The 18,071-nt window shown below is 38.0% G+C and overlaps 1 protein-coding gene across 2 annotated transcripts in view; it reads left to right on the plus strand.

Annotated features, from left to right (window-relative positions):
* LOC124723114 (membrane-associated guanylate kinase, WW and PDZ domain-containing protein 1) overlaps positions 1-14,500 on the plus strand; it is a 394,868-nt gene extending 380,368 nt beyond the window's left edge. For both annotated transcript variants that reach the window (XM_047248296.1, XM_047248298.1), the window contains exons 16-17: positions 2,822-2,969; positions 11,857-14,500. In XM_047248296.1, coding sequence (XP_047104252.1) covers positions 2,822-2,969; positions 11,857-12,098 — 390 coding nt within the window. In that variant the 3' untranslated portion in view covers positions 12,099-14,500. The remainder of the gene's footprint in view (positions 1-2,821; positions 2,970-11,856) is intronic.
* The last annotated feature ends 3,571 nt before the right edge of the window (positions 14,501-18,071 follow it).

The following is an 18,071-nucleotide window of genomic DNA, read 5'->3' on the forward strand; positions in this document are numbered from 1 at the left end:
TTACTACTGCTAGAGTAGGTGATGAATGTTTGACTTCAGGGAACCAGCAAAGTAAGCCATAATATAGTGAATCACCTGGAGTCCCTGTGATGTCAGCATGGTTGGCATGGCTTAGGTGTCCACAAATAGAAAAAGATGTTGTAGAGTCAAGCAGACAGTGATGATTGATGAAGATCTGGGAAGAGGCAAGAGGCGGTAAAATGTTAACATATCTGCCCCCCAATTGGGTATAACATGTCAGCTACAGTGAACCTCCACATGAATTCATGTTGAAGATTGAAGTTGAGATGAAAATTTATGTGTTTGTTGGATTTTATGAAATATCCATTTGCAGTGTACAGGTAACTACCATCAGCGTTTCATGGAGAAGATGAGAATAAGGGTAAATTGAGACTTCAGCACCTGTACCAATAGGGAATTATAGCTTGGTAGAGTGCTCCCTTATGAACAGTCGGTAACTGCCCAGTTTAAAATTGGTCACCACCACCACTTGATTTCTGGCAGCATTTTTCTTGATGCAAAGTGGTTAATACTGATCGGCTGCAGCTCAAAGTTTTCTTTGATACCAGCAGATACTCTCCCTGTTGGACAGACATTTGATTTTGCTGGAAAAGCATTCATGTTGTGACACACAGGTGGAGCGCCATATTTTTAAGGCCATAAATTGCTTAGACAGTTTAGCTACTTATCTGCAGCACTTCCAGAGGATTCTCTGTCCTGATGGAAATGGTTGTGGTACCCTTATGTGGATACATCTTGTCTATTTGGTCAGCAGTTTGAGTGAGAGCTTTGAGGTCACCAGTGCAAAATGTATTTTCTGTGCATCCTCAGGAAACCATATCAGCCATATATTGCATGAAATATAGCCATTAATTTCATAACCTGCCATTGTGCAAAGATAAAGTAATGGAGATAGTTTGTGGTCACAAATTCTTCATTGTGAAGCAATTTTTGGAGTCTTTTGACTTCTGACTGCAACAAGTGCGTTACAACCTCATACTTCACAGAGATATATCTCTCAGTATTTGGTTGTGAAACTAGGATGTCTTTCACTTCCATAGCCATTGTTCATTAAGTGCAGTCACCATATAACTATTTAATTTTGTCCAGTATATTAATATATCGGATCTTTTCAGATTGATTGATAAGACACATAAGAAACAATTCCATATTTTTTCTTCAACCTAAAAATGGTATAATATCAGGCCCACTATACATCATGTGTGTCAACTTCCGTGCTTTGTTGTACAGTCGAAAATCATTCTTCTAGTCAGGTTATGCCACAAATTTCTTTTCTTCTGAATTCTATTAAGTACCTCTTCATTAGTTACACGATATACCCATCTAATCTTCAGCATTCTTCTGTAGCACCACATTTCAGAATCTTCCGTTCTCTTCTTGTGTAAACTGTTTATAGTCCATGTTTCACTTCCATACATAGCTACACTCCATTCAAATACTTTCAGAAAAGACTTTCTGATGCTTAAATCTGCACTACTGTTAACAAATTTCGCTTCTTTAGTAATGCTTTTCTTGCCATTGTCAGTCTACATTTTATATCCTCTCTATTTAAACCATAATCAGTTATTTTGCTGCCCAAATAGCAAAACTCATCTAGTACTTTAAGTGTCTCATTACCTAATCTGATTCCCTCAACATCACCTGATATAATTCAACTACATTCAATTATCTTCATTTTGCTGTTGTTGATGTTCATCTCATATGTATATGCAATGTATTGCACATAAATAGAGAACGAGATCCACTACTTTTCGGTAATACTATTGATGATAATTTGCTGAAAGCACTAACAACCGTGAAGTATCTATAAATAATGATCTGGAGTTATCTAAGTGCAATCACCACATAAAACTAATCACAGGAAAATCATATGCTAGGTGGAGATTCATTGGAGGAATCGTAAGGGGATGTAATTAATCCATAAAAGAAGTGGCTTACAAGACACTTGCAACACCAATTCTTGAGTATTGCTCCTCAGTCTGGAATCTTTACCAGGTTTCTTTAATAGAAGATGTAGAGGAGATGCAGTGAAGAGTGGTACATTTCATATTGGTACTGTTTCATAAGGAGGGGAGCATTACAGAGGTTCTCGACAAACCCCAATGGCAAATGCTGTAATAGAAGCTTTGTGCATCATGTAGAAGTTTACGGCTGAAGTTCTGAGAGTGGTTATCCTGGGAAGAGTCAGGCTACATGTTACTTCCTCTTACATATGTCTTGTGAAATGTCTACAAGAAAATCAGAGAATTCAAAGAAATTAGAGCTCATATGGCAGTTTATTAACAGTTATTCTTCCGGTCCAGACCAACGTTTATAAATATTAGTGGATACAGTAATGTGATGGAAAATATACGATTGGTGTGTGGAAAGGCAACTGTTCACCACATACAGATGACGTTGAGCACTCCTAGCTTTTGGAACAATAGCTACCTACTTTGTTTGTATTAAAATCATTTATATTTGCTGCAGGGCTGTGTGCATCCTCGAGGGGACTAAATCTATCAGATTTATACATATTGTGAAATTTTTATCTGCTCAGACCCGCTGAGTATTCCTCATTTAATATAGAAAGTGTACCCATAGTTAAGTCCTCTGTCTGCATTGCACGAGGCCGTATGAGTATTCAGTAAAGTGAATGTGTGTGTGTGTGTGTGTGTGTGTGTGTGTGTGTGTGTGTGTGTGTGTGTGTGTGTGTGAGAGAGAGAGAGAGAGAGAGAGAGAGAGAGAGAGAGCGGGGGGGGGGGGGGGGATGGAGAGGAGAAGTGAAATGAAATTTCATATTTGTTTTGTTCTGTTTCAGATTGGAGATCAAATAATAGAAATCAATGGAATCAACACAAAGAATATGACACATGCTGAGGCTATAGAAATTATTCGAAATGGAGGACCTTCAGTGAGACTGCTGGTGAGGCGTGGTGGCAAGGTGCCACCGCCACCACCTGTTGGAGGTAAATTGCTATCCTATTAAAACATTGACCTGAAACACTTGGGACAGATACACCTGGGCTGCTGATTTTATCATATTTTTTGAAAATGATAGCTTTGTGACAGTGAATTCAGTAAATTTGTATGTGATATCCTGTGAAAGATGCAAATATTGTCTACTTGTTCATCAGGGTATTGTAATAATAAGTTAAAATAGCAGGCATACAAAGATATGTTTTACCAAGTCATGTTTTAATTCGAAAGGAAGTCTTGTGCAATTTATTTTTGTACATAATTTGCTTTAGTGTGGTATGTACTGAAACAATCAAGCATACAAAAACAGCTTCACAATTTAGACACTGCCAAGATGTGTATTTTTTAATACTTTTCCTTTCAGACTCTTACATATGAGGATAATCCCAAAAGTAAGGTCTCCTATTTTATTATAAGTACAGAACTCTGTGTGGCAGTTGGTCGCACTGTTGTGAAGAGTGCTTCACGCGATGTTTGTAAACATGCACACACTGCGCTGAGGTGCTCAGTCTTGGCTTGGCAGCCATTGAGAATGGAGCTCCTGTTGGATGTTACTGCCAAGTGCGAATTGCGTGCAGTTATTCGGTTCTTTAACGCAAAGGGCACTGCGCCGATTGAAATCCATTGCCAATTGACGGAAGTGTATTGTGAGTCATGCATGGATGTCAAAAATGTTTGTAAGTGGTGCAGAGAGTTTGCAGCTGGTTGGACCGAAATTCACAATGAACAAAGGAGTGGGAGACTGTCATGTTGAGCAAAGCATGTGTGAAGATCAGCGGATCACCCTGGATGATCTCTGCATGTTGGTTCCTGAGGTTTCCCGAACCACTGCTCACAGAATTTTAACGGAAACATTGAACTACCGGAAGGTGTGCGCAAGATGGTTGCCACGCATGTGGACTGAGGACCACATGCAGCAATGAGTTGATGCTTCCCGCGCATTTCTTCACCACCTTTCAGCAGAACAGGACAACTTTCTGGACTCAATTGTCACAGGTGTCGAAACCTGGGCATACCACTTTACACCTGAGACCATTCAACAATCACGCCAGTGGCGGCATCCTTATTTGCCAAAGCCACGGTAATTCAAACAAACACAGTCTGCCAGTAAAGTCATGACAGCTGTTTTTTGGGATCAGAAAGGGGTACTGTTGGTCGACTTTATGCCCACTGGGACCACAATTTACGCTGACAGGTACTATGAGACTCTGAAAAACTCAAACGGGCAATTCAGAACTGGAGAAGAGGAATGTTGAGCAAGGACGTACACATTCTCCATGAAAATGCTCGCCCACACATTGCTCGGCACACCGTTGCTCTCCTGCAACAGTTTCAGTGGAACATAATCACCCACCCGCCCTATAGTCCTGACTTGGCATACAGTAACTATCACCTGTTCCCTAGGTTAAAAGAACATTTGGTTGGAAAGCGATTCAGCTCCGACGGCGAGGTGAAAAAAGAGGTTCATAACTTTCTGAACAGCCTGGCGGTGAGCTGGTATGACATAGGCACACAAAAACTGACACATCGTCTACAAAAATGCATCAACGAAAATGGTGATTATGTCAAAAAATAGTTAAATGCTCAAGCTGTAAACTGATGTAAACCATTGTAGAAATAAACAGGTCTATGTACTTATAAAAAAAAATGGGAGGCCTTACTTCTGGGATTACCCTCATACATCAGCACACACTTTTTGGATGTATGACAAGTGCAATTTTTTCTCAGTAGGTAGTATCTTTCCATCAAAATTGCTGGTACTAAGTCTGTTAACAAGCCATGACATGGAGGAGAAATAATTTATTGATGTTCATACCTTTGTGTTACAAAAGAGTTCCCGTATTCTATAAGAAACCACATAGGGGGCATACTTGATTCTTCCATCAATATGTTTCCTTATGAGGTACAAATAGTAATAGGCATCACAAACATGGAAAGTAAAATTTGTTCCACTATTTGAATTGCTTTCTGTTGCAAGCAATCATTTGATCTCAAGTTATACACTTCTAGTTTTTGATTATTATAATCCAAAATACATATTTTGAGAGCATGTAGACCAGATATTCCCTTCTCTCAAAAATCATCTTTTCTTTTCTCATTCTCAGTTTGACAAATGTACGTTAAGGAAGATATTTTCTGTTAGCCATGCAAACACCTATTGTTGGTATTTTGCACTCCAATAAGTAGTCAAATACAAAATGTGATGCACGATGGTGATGCATGTATACCATGCAACATCTTTCAGAATAATTTTCTAGAAATCTGTTCAAAAATTTCGTAACATGTGGTTTTTGGGGCTATTGTCATGTACAAATTTTCTTCCTGGGTATATGCCAAATCACAGCATTACAAACAATAAACAGCTTTATTCCATACCGAATTGGGCTCGCTTTTCATATACATGCAAAAATGTGTGCATCTTTCGAAATCTTACATACCATCAGAAACCTTCAAATTCTCTGTAGAATAAGTTAAAAATAACACAGAAAATTAAAATGGTAAAAATGGGTGTATTTTGATTAAAATAAATTTGTGATAGGTATTTCAAATAGAGGAGTAGTAGGGGCCAGATGTCATCCAGCCACAGATATTTCCGAGGCTTCACATGTTTACTGTGTAGCCTGCTTTGTGGGTACCTTAAGAGTTGTCACTCACGAGATTAAACGACATGTAGTGAGGAGAGTACCCAGCAATGCGAACTGGTTTATTGTTTTTGACGATTGGCTTCTTTGCTCTTAAGGCTTGTTGTAGGTGGTGACTGCTGTAAGGAACATGGCCTCTAGATGCTGCGATTTGGCTGCTAGACTTCCATGTTATGAAATTTTGTGTTCTCTGTGGGTTAGTGTGCTTAGGACATCTTGTTGTGAATGGGTATGACAGCAGGAGGCATGCAGTAAGAAGCCGAAAACACAGCCTGCTGAGGATGAAGAGAAACCAGTTCTGACGGCAATCGTCCCATATGTCTGGAACGTATCAGCAAAATTCGGAAGGATACTCCGGGAAAGTAATGTCAAGTTCTTGTGCCGCCCACTACTCAAGATGAAAGCACTGTTGGGAACAGTCGAGGATGACCTAGGACTTCAGATATAAGGAGTCTGCCACATCCCTTCCAGTGCAGGAAAATTTATGTAGGCCCAAGTATCCAGACAGGACACGAGAGATGTACTTGAGCTTTAACACTGCATAGACAACAAACAACTGACAAAGTCTTCTGTAGTAGACACTGCATCTTCTATGGACTTGCCATGAATTACAATGGCACCAAGTTGGTACAGCAACTGAAAACCTTCAGGAAGTGTATTCTCGATGAGACTGTAGAGATCCAACTACATGACAAACTAATAAGTAAAGTAATGGCTTTTAAGTAAGCAAAGCCAGGGACTGAGGCTTGAACATGATCAAAGCACAGTGGCAAGCTATGTGGAAATCTGCTCCCTTCACGGTAACTGAAAAAGACAAGAATGTGTTTTGTCATGCCAACAGAGGCCAGTGTCTGGTGCTGGCCGTGAGGCAACTAGAAACCTGGGTCGAGTCCTGACGTCGCACCTCCTGCACCACCACACACAGTCTGCCACGTTCATGTGCAGAGGCTGCCGGCGAGAGGAGGTGGGGGACTGGTTATAGAGGTGGCACCAACAGAAAACAATCAAGACATCATTAATGCCTGAAGATGGCAAGTAGTCGGCTTGACAAAATATTGCAACTTCTGGATGACACCACCCAGCTGAATACCTGGGAAGTATTCAAAACATTGAGAACTTTCTTCTGGCTTTCCAGAAGTTAGAATGAAGTCTGCTGTTCTCAATTTTAAGGTGTCCGTGAGGTTTATGGGCCTCATTTTCAATCTTGAACATATGTGTTTGCCACATCTGAAAGACATAAAAGACATTTACTCAAAAGTATTCAGCATTTTAAAATTTGTCATCTGTGAATGATGATGAGCTGACTTCCAGCTGTAGTGTGCCTTTGTACCTGAGCACCTTCATTATAAATTGGCAGTGCACAAATCTAATAGACTGTCATATGTGAAGGTACTGGATGCATTCCAGCACGAGGTAACAAGGCTGACCATGACAGCTTTTAGGACTGGTACTATTTGTAAGCTTTGTACTGAGACAAGTTATCCACCATATTACATTAAACATTAGCTGGTCATGGTGTGACAAGCATGCAAAATGTATACTGTACCTCAGACACCAGAATACAATACTGCTGCCTGCATTCAAATGGAATGAATTCTCAACAACAGTCTGTTAGCAACAAGACCTTTTCATCCATTCATTCCAGGCAAAGAATGTCCATTATTAATGTAATTAACTAATTTAGTGAATAGTACACTTCTTAAATAAGTGTTTTATAAGTCATTTAGATCTGCATGTGTAACTTTGTATGTGCCAAGAGATCGAAAAAAAGTTAACTGCCTTTGACATTGTCTTCAGAATTCTTCTCTTAATGCATATACAGTTCTCAGTTCAAAGGTATATGCAGTTCTGAAGCCAGTGGAACAGATGAGGTGTAACTGAGAAGTTTCTTTTCTGCTATTCACAAAGCCCTTCAGGAAGTATACTTAGTAGTTAAAATGGTTTGAAACATACAGGAATTCTTTGTTTTGCACAAATGAAGGGGAAAGAGGTATCATGCTGCTGGATTAAGGGTATGTTGGAATTCAGGTAAAGAAGCAAATTGTTACAGCAGTTAAGAAGGCCTACTTAGGTTACAGATCCAAACAATTTGATATTCTCCTGCATAATGACGTGTCACTGTTTAGTAAGATAATGCCTCTGTGGAATTGAGGAAGGTTACTCAAACTGTTTTATGTATTTTAACCTTGTCTGTCACATTTCAATATCGTTATTAAAGACCCAGCTGTCCGACTCTGCCGAAAAATCCATTGTGATAAAATATTGATAACTGTTATTCTTAATTTAAATTTCTTTATTGATCAGAGCATCTCTTGTTGAGTAATCATCTCTCACTTCTGTAAAATGATATGCTACTTTTTACACTGTCTAATGTCACAGCATCAAAAACACCAAACATTATTATTTTCAGCAGTGAAATGGAAAGTATTAAGAGGTTTTGAACATTGAGTTTAATTCTGTGCAACATTTTAGATAAGTTATACAATGTCAAGAGGTGGCTCACAAGACATTAACTGACGTGCAACATTCCACTTTCTTGCAACATTTTATCTATTGAATATACAGGGGAAAGCAGATACTCATTACCTAATATCTAAAGTTCAGATTTCCATAACACTGTCACATAGTACATGTGAATACTGCCAAGTCAGCAGTGTGTTTCACATGTCCATGGAAATGGGGCAGTGAGATTTATTCTACTGCTCATACACATGTGGAGTACTATCAAAGAGGACTAATTGTTAAAGGGCATCTTCTATACACCAGAGCTTCAGTTAAAATGTTTACTAGCTAAACTGGCATTCAGGCATATAACCCATTGTCAGCAGCAACTGATACAAATGATAACAAACAGTTGTTTGTACACCGGTCTCTACAATGTAACAGTTGTACACATAACAGCTGAAACATAAGTCTATGTACATTATGAAACCATATATCAGTGATATTCATGTCAATTGTAAATTATTTGTGTAGTTCAGTTCAATGTTCACCTAGAAAGCAAACAACAACGTAGATACCTAGAATCCATTTACAACCATATCTGTGTTTTATGATAGAATATGAAATCTATACTACCTCACAGTGCACAAGTTGTGTGTGTTGCAGCTGTCAAATCTTAAATGGTACCATTTCTTGGTCACGTTGGACACAATTGTCATTTAACATATATATATGGAGCCAACAGAAGGGCCAAAGAGCCTGTACTACAAAAAATGCACCGTGAATAAATTATCCAACTGGGATGGGAATCGGTAGATTTGATGCTCATGTACAGACAAACAAATGATTACAATCTCAGACAAATATGATGAGTTATTCAAGAGATGGTTCAAATTGCTCTGAGCACTATGGGACTTAACATCTGAGGTCATCAGTCACCTAGACTTAGAACTACTTAAACCTAACTAACCTAAAGACATCACACACATCCATGCCCGAGGCAGGATTCAGACCTGCGACCGTAGCAGCAGTGTGGTTCCGGACTGAAATGCCTAGAACCGCTCGGCCACAACGGCTGGCTTATTCAAGAGAAAGAGCTTCACAAATTGAGCAATTCAGTGATATCTTGCTCCACCTCTGACCTTTATACAAGCACTTATTCAGCTTGGCACTGGTTGATAGTCATTAGATGTCCTCCTGAGGGATATCATGCCAAATTCTTTCCATTTCGCGCATTTGATCATCAAAATTGCAAGCTGGTTTTGAGGGCCTTTCCCATAAACGTTCCAGATATTCTCAATTGGGGAAAGATCTGGCAGCCTTGCTGGCCACAAGAAGGTTTGGCAAGCATTGAAGACAAGCTGTAGCAACTTGTGACATGTAGGGGCATTATTTTGCTGAAATGTAAGCCCCAGATGGCTTGTCATCAAAGGCAACAAAATGGGATGAAGAATACTGTCGACATACCACTGTGCTGTAAGGATGGCGTGAATGACAAAAGGGCTGCTGCTGTGAAATGAAATGGTACTCCAGAACATCACTTCTGGTTAGTTGGGCTGTATGGTGAGCTTCCGAATCCCACCACTGTCCAGTATGTCTCCAGACACATCTTCACCCTGGAATCTTATTGACCAGAGTAGAATTCTGTTCAGTGGTGAGTCCCTCTGTGAACTGAGCCTGACTGCAGATGGTGAGAGTTTCTACTGCTCGTCTTCAGGCTTGCCGAATCTTACCTCGGCCAGGAAGGCCACCCAATATCTCCCCAGTCGAGAATGTTTGGTACATTGTGGGCAGGGCTTTCCAATCAGATTGAGATTTTGATGATTGCTCTTGAATAAATCATCAATTTTTTCTGGAAATGTAATCATTTGTTCATCTGTACATAATGCATCACATCTACGGATTTCCATGCCATTTGGATAATTCATCCGTGGTGCACGTCATTATGTCTTAGAGTGCATTTTGCATTTTTATACTTACTGTCCAAACATGGTAATTTTACATGTATGAATGCGTGTCACAGTGCATATTTATATGATCTCAGAAGTAACAAGAGATGTGTAATACAGACTCTTTGGCCAATCTGTCAGTTCCGAATTTACATTTTATAACAGTTGTGTCCAGTGAGGCCAAGAAATGTCATTGTTTAATATTGGACAGCTGTAACGTAAGTGACAATTGTATACAGTGAGGTAGGACAGATTTCATACCTTATTATATTAACACAGACATGGTTATAATTGGATTCTAGGTATCCACGTGGTGTTTTGCTTTCTAGAAGAACATAGAGCTGTACATACAAATAATTTATAATTGACACAAATCTCATTAGTATAGAGATGCATAAAATTGTATACAGTGAGGTAGGACAGATTTCATACCTTATTATATTAACACAGACATGGTTATAATTGGATTCTAGGTATTCTAGGTATCCACCTGGTGTTTTGCTTTCTAGATTAACATAGAGCTGTACATACAAATAATTTATAATTGACACAAATCTCATTAGTATAGAGATGCATAATCTAAGTAGACTTACATTTCTACTGTTAGGAATACAACTGTTATGTTGTAGAGATTGACGTCATGCAGTTATTTGTTGTCCTTTGCATATGTGCCACTGATGATGGGCTGTACACCCAAATACCAGTTTAGACACTAAGCATTTTATGTGCAGCCCATGGTGTTTCAAAGTTGTCAGTTAACAAATAGTATTTGGAAACTGCAGAGCACCAGTTTCTCAAGATCTCTAGAAAGGTTTACAGTTCCAGATTATCATTCCTGAAATAACTTATGTCTATACATATTTGCTAAAATTTTAGTGTGTCTGTATGAAGTTTTGCTTTTGGAATTGTATATCAGTAACAAACATGAACCAATACCCATGTCATTATTGCCATACAGTGCAATTAAATGTTTGGTTGCCTTTTCTTCTAGCTGTCCTCCTTTGTGTTGAGAATAAATTTTATAATGTGATACCAAGCTGTTTCTCATATCCCATAAATTTTGTGGCTGTCATTATGCACTTTCTAATGGCCTCTTCATTTTGCACATAGACTTGAATTTTTCTGTCAAGAAACAGTTGAATGTGCATTCTGTATTTGATGCGATTCAGTTTCATACAAATTCATACTGATTTTGTGTGTTTGTTGTGAAAACAGCAGTTTATTTGAAGGGAACCTCACATTTCTAGAATTTCTGGATGTTTTCCCAGCAATGTTTCTGTGAACAATCAAATAAGTTGTGTCAGATCTAAAACTCTCATTGTTTACTTTAACAAAATGTAATTTATACTTCGATTTACTGTGTGGATGTGCTCATGTAATCATTTTCATCAGGTCCAGTATAGTATTGCCTATGCCTTTCAGTTGAAAGCTTTTTATATAGATTTTTTGACTTTTTCATCAGGTGCTACTGATATTGTTTACATCATAGTGTGAGAGAAACAGCTCACATGAGCTTGAATATCCTCCACTTTAAGGAGAAAGGTATCTTTATGTACAGATGGCTTATGTAAATCAACAATATCATTAATTTAATGAGGTGTGGCCAAAAATCTGTGCACATTGTAGAAACTAAGTAGTATATTTGATCTTAACAGTTTTCCTGTACATTGAGATAATTTAATCAGATACCAGATGGGTTATTTCTGGTAATATACACATGTAATTTTCATGTATAAACTAGAGCTGCATTTTAATTTCACATTGTGAAGTCATTTTACCTGTCTGAAAGCTGCAAAATATTTGTGGTCTTAGGACTCAAATTTGCCCTTTTATGTGTTGTGCAGAGCCTTCAGGTGGTCTGGGTAGTGGAGCTGCTGCGTCACCCCCATCTGGATGCCCACCCACCCATGGGCAGCCTGCCGGTCTGAGGCCAAGTAGTGTACTGGCGCAGCAACAACAACCAGCACAACCAGCATCTCAGCCACCTTCTCAGCAGCAGCAACAGCAACAGCAGCCACAACAACAGCAAAATGGGGGCCGCAATGGGGACCCAGTTTACTGGGACCACCGTTACAACCAGAGCTGACAGTAATTCGATCATGTCACTGCCAGCTGCTTTGCTTTGGTGCCTAATTCAGTTCATTTATGTTTCTCTTTGTCCTTGAAAGAGGGATCACCTACAGATGTGAATGTTTTCCTTAGCTGTGGATGCTTTTTTTTTTTGTCCACGTTGATCTCATGTATGCTAAGATGGGACACATTTTTATGCTGTCGAATCTCACATGTGACTGTGGAGAGAAGAAGATTCCTCTTAAAATAAACAGGAGCATACTCTGCCCGTAAAATGTTCGCAGACAGGATCTGCTGTTTGCCTTTGTAGCTGTAGTTTGTATAAACATGCTGCTGCTGCTTTCGGTGCTTTGCTACTCTCTCTCTCTCTGGCAGCGTCAAAAGAAACAGACTGTACTGTTTGTGCTGATATCACCAAGAGAGAAGCTGTAAAAAGGTTGTAAGACTACTACAGAAATGAGCAGAGCAGCCTGTGAAATATCAAATAATCTGCAGAGGATGTGTGTTAAAGGATGTACCTGAAGTTCAAAAGGAATTTCAGTTCTTTTTGTTTAGAGATCTGTGCCTTAGCTGTACACTCTAATTATACCGTAATAAAGAATAAGAAGTCCTGTAAGGCAAAGAACCAGGCTTTTCAAAGAGCACTTACAATAAATTTAAGTATATTTGTTCTGTGAACTTTGTTACAATTTTACTCAAGTTGTTGTTTGTAAGAAAAATGCTTTCTGTAGATTTTGTTTTTTTTTATTTTTTATTCAGAGTGTTTAAAAATTTAGTAGAGAATTCTGTGTATGTCAATTTCATTTCTCTGTGACTGTTATCTGTAAATATGTGTACATATTAAAACTGCTACTGTTAATGTATATCCAACATTCAAAATTTTAATTTAATATCTTTGTTGTACAATCATGTATAGAGTTACTAGCTGCAGTACAATGGGCAGAAAAGTTGCCTGCCTGCTTTTTGTACACAGAATGGTTGATGGGTGCCAGTGAAAGTTGTGTGGTTTTTATTATTATGAATTTATACTGAATGATGCTGAAAATATTGTGTGATTTGTGTCTGTTGTAATCCATTAAATGTAAGTTGTACTTAGTTAATGTTCAGGTTACTTCTTATACAGTGAAATCTTTGCATTATGTTCTTCAGATTTTTTGTTTGGTGCATAGTGACATTGTTATTATTGAGTTTTATAGCATTTTAAATGATGGTAAATGCGAGTAATTAGTTTGCTGACTGCCATAACTGAGAGAATATTCTAGTCTTTTATCATTCACATTTGTTAAAGCAATTCATTGTATTTTTAGTTTTTTGCTGTGGGAAGACATACTGTTGAAATGTCATTACAAAAAATCTTAGTTTTTCCTTCATGTATCCTTAGTTATTTAAAAAAATATTGTATTTTTTGACACAGATCAGTCAAAGTCTGCGCAGGACTTTGAGATTGTCATTCATGGACCATGATATTTAATGACACTTGCACACAGTGGCCCTTGACAGTTCCAAAAAATTTTTGAATTCAGCACTATGAGAAAATATTATTACAGTTGTTTTTAGAGTATTTTCCCTCCTCTTTCATATAAATATTTTCCAAAGATTTGCTGTTAGTATCTACATTTCCTTTCCAGTTTGTGAAAATAATTTTATTTGATTGCAGTTAAAAACCTCTAGACTGCTTCATCTGATTCTGCAAAATCCAAATAATGTAGGTGCTAACTGCTGTATACTGAATTTTCTAAATTAAACATTGTGGGATAGTACTTTATTTGCATTTTATAGACTCTGTTGTAATCAAGTGGGTCATGTGAAAGACTGAGAGAACATTGCATTTCTATGTTATTTTCCAATCTTAGATCTTTAATCATTGTGGGGAACCATTTGGAGAATCATTTTATGTTCAGGCATCACATTAGTGGTAACATCAAATTATGTTTGTGACACACAGTTTTCAATGATGGATTAAAATGGTATTTTGTGTAGACGTGTTACAATTTTTTAAATGCAGAAAAACATTGCAATAATCATTCCCATGACTTGGAACAAATAACTGCATATTTGCGTTATGCTCTTGCATTCTACATCTATAAGTACATTTTATGAAAGTTTGAGGAGTGGATCTGTCTGTATGATTTGGAGCAGAAACACTGAAGTGAATGGGAAGCTTGAGGTGTTACCCCTGCACCCTCCCACTACTATTCATTTTGTAGGCGAGCACATGTGCTACCACAGCTACTGTAACAATCATTGTATTGTAGCCTTTACTGATGATAAAGATAATTTGAGCTCCAGATTGTTTGTTAAATTCACAGGTGGAGTGAATATTGCATAACTGAGTATGATGTTATGGCTATGTTTGCCGGACTCACTTTGAGGCTGTTAATCAAGCATCAGGTATTAATAAATAAAACATGAAGTGTACTTTTTGTTTCTACTTGTACTGTGTCTGTGAATATTTATACGCTTTAAATGTTATAAGGAAAGTTATGGCAGAATATAAATAATTTAGGACTAAAGGAAACCTCTTGAAGAATAGCAGAAATGTTGATTCATTGACAGGCACACACAAAAGAGAAAGAAAACATGCTAGCTTTTGGAATAAAATATGGGGATTTGTTCTGAAAGCTAGTGAGTTTTTTTTTCCTCCCCATCCTCCTCCTCTGCGTGTGCCTGTTGACAACTCAGCGTTCTGCTATTTGGTGAAGTGTCTCTTTTAATCCTAAAATATTTCTGTGCTTTAACATTCATTGGAGATACTTGCATAAAGAATTATTTCATAACTTTTTTTGCACTGCATAAGAGTTTGTCTCTTTATGAAAGTTCTGATTATGAAAATGAATGTTTCACCTATCATATTTAAAACACCATATTTTGCTCCTTGAGCAAAATTCAAAACATTGTTTACTTCTTTAAAGCCCATCTTCTATAAGAGTTAAAGTCCGTGGGGCATTAATTTCAAAGTACTTGACTTCCAGATGAGGAGGCTTTTATAAATATATTTGGGTGAATTGTGTGTAACATGGCACATGATTTTTTTCCCTAAAGGCTTTTAGTATTTCTATATACGGTTCTCATGAAATTTGAAAATCCTGCTATTCGATACACTAAGTTTTGACAGAATATACAAAACAAAACACCAAGTTTCTTGCACGAGTGCTTTATTTCAGAAAAGATGCTGTGACATTGCAGTACTGATGTTGCCTATGAAAATTTGAAAGTATAATTTATATTTGTTTTGTATCATATGTCTGGTACAATGCAGTTCTGAAATGTACTGATTTGATGATGTACTTGACATTGTTAGAGATTGTGTTGGTGTTGAGCTGTGAAGCTAAGTGTGTTTAAAAATGTCTTTTTCAGTCATTGAAATAAAATGAAAGAATTCATTAATTCTTGAGTAAGTTGAAGTGCCTTTAAAATTGTTAGAGATCCTCCAGTATTAAATGGAGAGCTATATTTTTAAAAAAAAATGTGAATTGTAGACATCCTTGAGTAAATGTGCCTTCTCTATTCAATAATATGGCATATGTAGTAGTTCCCTTTGGATTCCATATTATTACTCTTGAAAGTTTTCTTTTTTGCCAGATACATTTTAATGTCAGAAAAAGAAAGAAAAGGAAAAAAGTAAATTTTGCAGTCAGTTATGGTAATACATTATTATAAAAAAAATCTCCAATGAAGCTTATCTTTCCCTTCTAATTCTTGAAATTTTCACATAGTGAATGAAATCGAAAAAGTATATGTTTGGTTATCCCCGTCTGTAATACTATTTCAATGTAAGCTCCTGTAACATTGCGAGATAGGTATACTGTTAATTATGCTGTTAGAATTTTGTCCTTTCGTGATATTACAAGAATGACTGGACATTTTCAGGAAAATGCTGATGTGTTCTGTTGTGTGGTGTCATGGAGACTTCACATTGGCATTTCTTTCTTTAAACAACAGCCACACTCAGCTGTGCATCATGAAACTTAATGATTATCATCAAATTGTTTGTGTGTATCTTAATCATTTCATTTAGACAACAAATGAGAATTGCAGTTAAAAGTGTATATTACCATTCTACCATTTTTTAAATACAGTGAAGTACTGATTCACCTTACAATTTGTTTAGACAGTATCCTGCTATTGCCTGCAAAATGTAGGGACTATACAACGAGAAACACTAAAAAAATTGAATAAGCAGATTGGATAGTATAGGTATAGTAAACGAAGTATAACCTCACACACTATCATAAAGGAGTCATCTTAGTTGTGAAGACACATTAATTTCATCTTGTTACATGAGTAAAGACAATAAGTAAGTGCCACTGAATATTGTGTGTGTTAATGATAACTGTTTGTAGTGAGCCATTATTTTGTTTAAATTTGCTCCATTTATGTATTCTTTCAGGCAAAATAAAGTTTATTTCAGCATATAATCAGGAGTTATTGTAAGATTTTCAGATAATTATTTTATATTTTAGTAATTATCAGTTTGGCAAATGTCTTCAGTCATGCACTTACACAAAAACCAGATGACAAGAGAGAGTAAACATTGCAGAGAGAGAGAGAGAGAGAGAGAGAGAGAGAGAGAGAGAGAGAGAGAGAGAGAGAGAGTGTGTGTGTGTGTGTGTGTGTGTGTGTGTGTGTGTGTGTGACAACTATGAAAGACACACCAATGTTTTAATTTAGTCTGTTAAAAAGAAACTATCCAATATGTGACTTTAGGTTGCACAGAGAAAAAGCTCTACTGGTGTTTGTATATACAGGGTGAAAAGTATTTAAACTGACAAACTCTGGGAGGTTGTAGGTGACATCAAAATAAATATTTTTCCCTAATGTCATTTTTTCCTATGAGGATTATTTAAACCAGTGGAGGCCGTATTACGGTCTTCATTGTTAGAGGGCATATTACGCTCTTCAATTGTAGGCAACTGCTGTCCACCAGCGTAGAGGTGCATTGTCTCTGTTTATTAATGGAACGATACATCTGGAGTGAGTACACTGATATGGTTGGTGCGTACTACATAGCACACCACAACGGACGAGCTGCACAGCGGGTTTATTAACAACAATATCCTAATCGCCGTATCCCACATGATACGACCTTTGCTGCTGTGTACCAACGTCTGCGTGAGACCGGGTCATGTAGCAGATTATCTGGACAGGGACACCGTCGCATGGTAAGAACGCTGCAATTTGAGGAAGCTGTCTTGCAGCATGTGGAGCGGGATCCTTAAATCAGCACTCGTGCAATTGCACGTAACATGGGGATGAATCAGACAAATGTAAGAACAGTCCTTTGAGAGGAATTGTTATGTCCATTTCACTTAGAGTGTGTCCACGACCTGGAACCAGTTGATTATCCATCCAGAGCACAGTTTTCGCAGTGGTACCTGGAACAGTGTGGAATGCATCCTACATTTCCATCCTCTGTGTTGTTTATCGATGAAGCAACGTTCGGGTGTGATGGAGTTTTCAATAAGCACAATTCGCATGTTTGGAGTGAGGATAACCCATGCCACAGTTACTAGCGCTCAAGTGCAGTTCTTCATTAATGTGTGGGTCGGTGTTAGTGGGGACTGTTTAATTGGGCCATATCTGCTACCTAGGCCATTAAATGGCAGGCACTATTACAATTTTCTTGCCACAGCATTGCCAGAATTGCTGGAAGATGTCCTGCTCCCTACAAGACAACGCATGTGGTTCCAACACGACAGGACGCTGGCACATTTCAGTCGTCGTGTGCGTCGATTCCTGGACTGACAGTTCCCAGAAACATGGACTGGCAGAGGTTGTCCTGTACCATGGCTTGCTCGATCCCCAGAGGTGTCTCCTCTCGACTTTTTTATGTGGGGAGAGATGCGCAACCTTATTTCAGCAACTCCTGTTGCATCAGAAGAGGATCTGGTTGCCCGGATAGTAGCAGCAGCAGGAGCAATTCAGGATACTCCTGGGGTTTTCGCCCGTGTCAGACAGAACATGATCCGACGGTGTAACCTTTGTTTAC

This window comes from Schistocerca piceifrons, chromosome X, assembly GCF_021461385.2.
Source record: "Schistocerca piceifrons isolate TAMUIC-IGC-003096 chromosome X, iqSchPice1.1, whole genome shotgun sequence".
In the NCBI taxonomy this organism is placed as follows: domain Eukaryota; kingdom Metazoa; phylum Arthropoda; class Insecta; order Orthoptera; family Acrididae; genus Schistocerca; species Schistocerca piceifrons.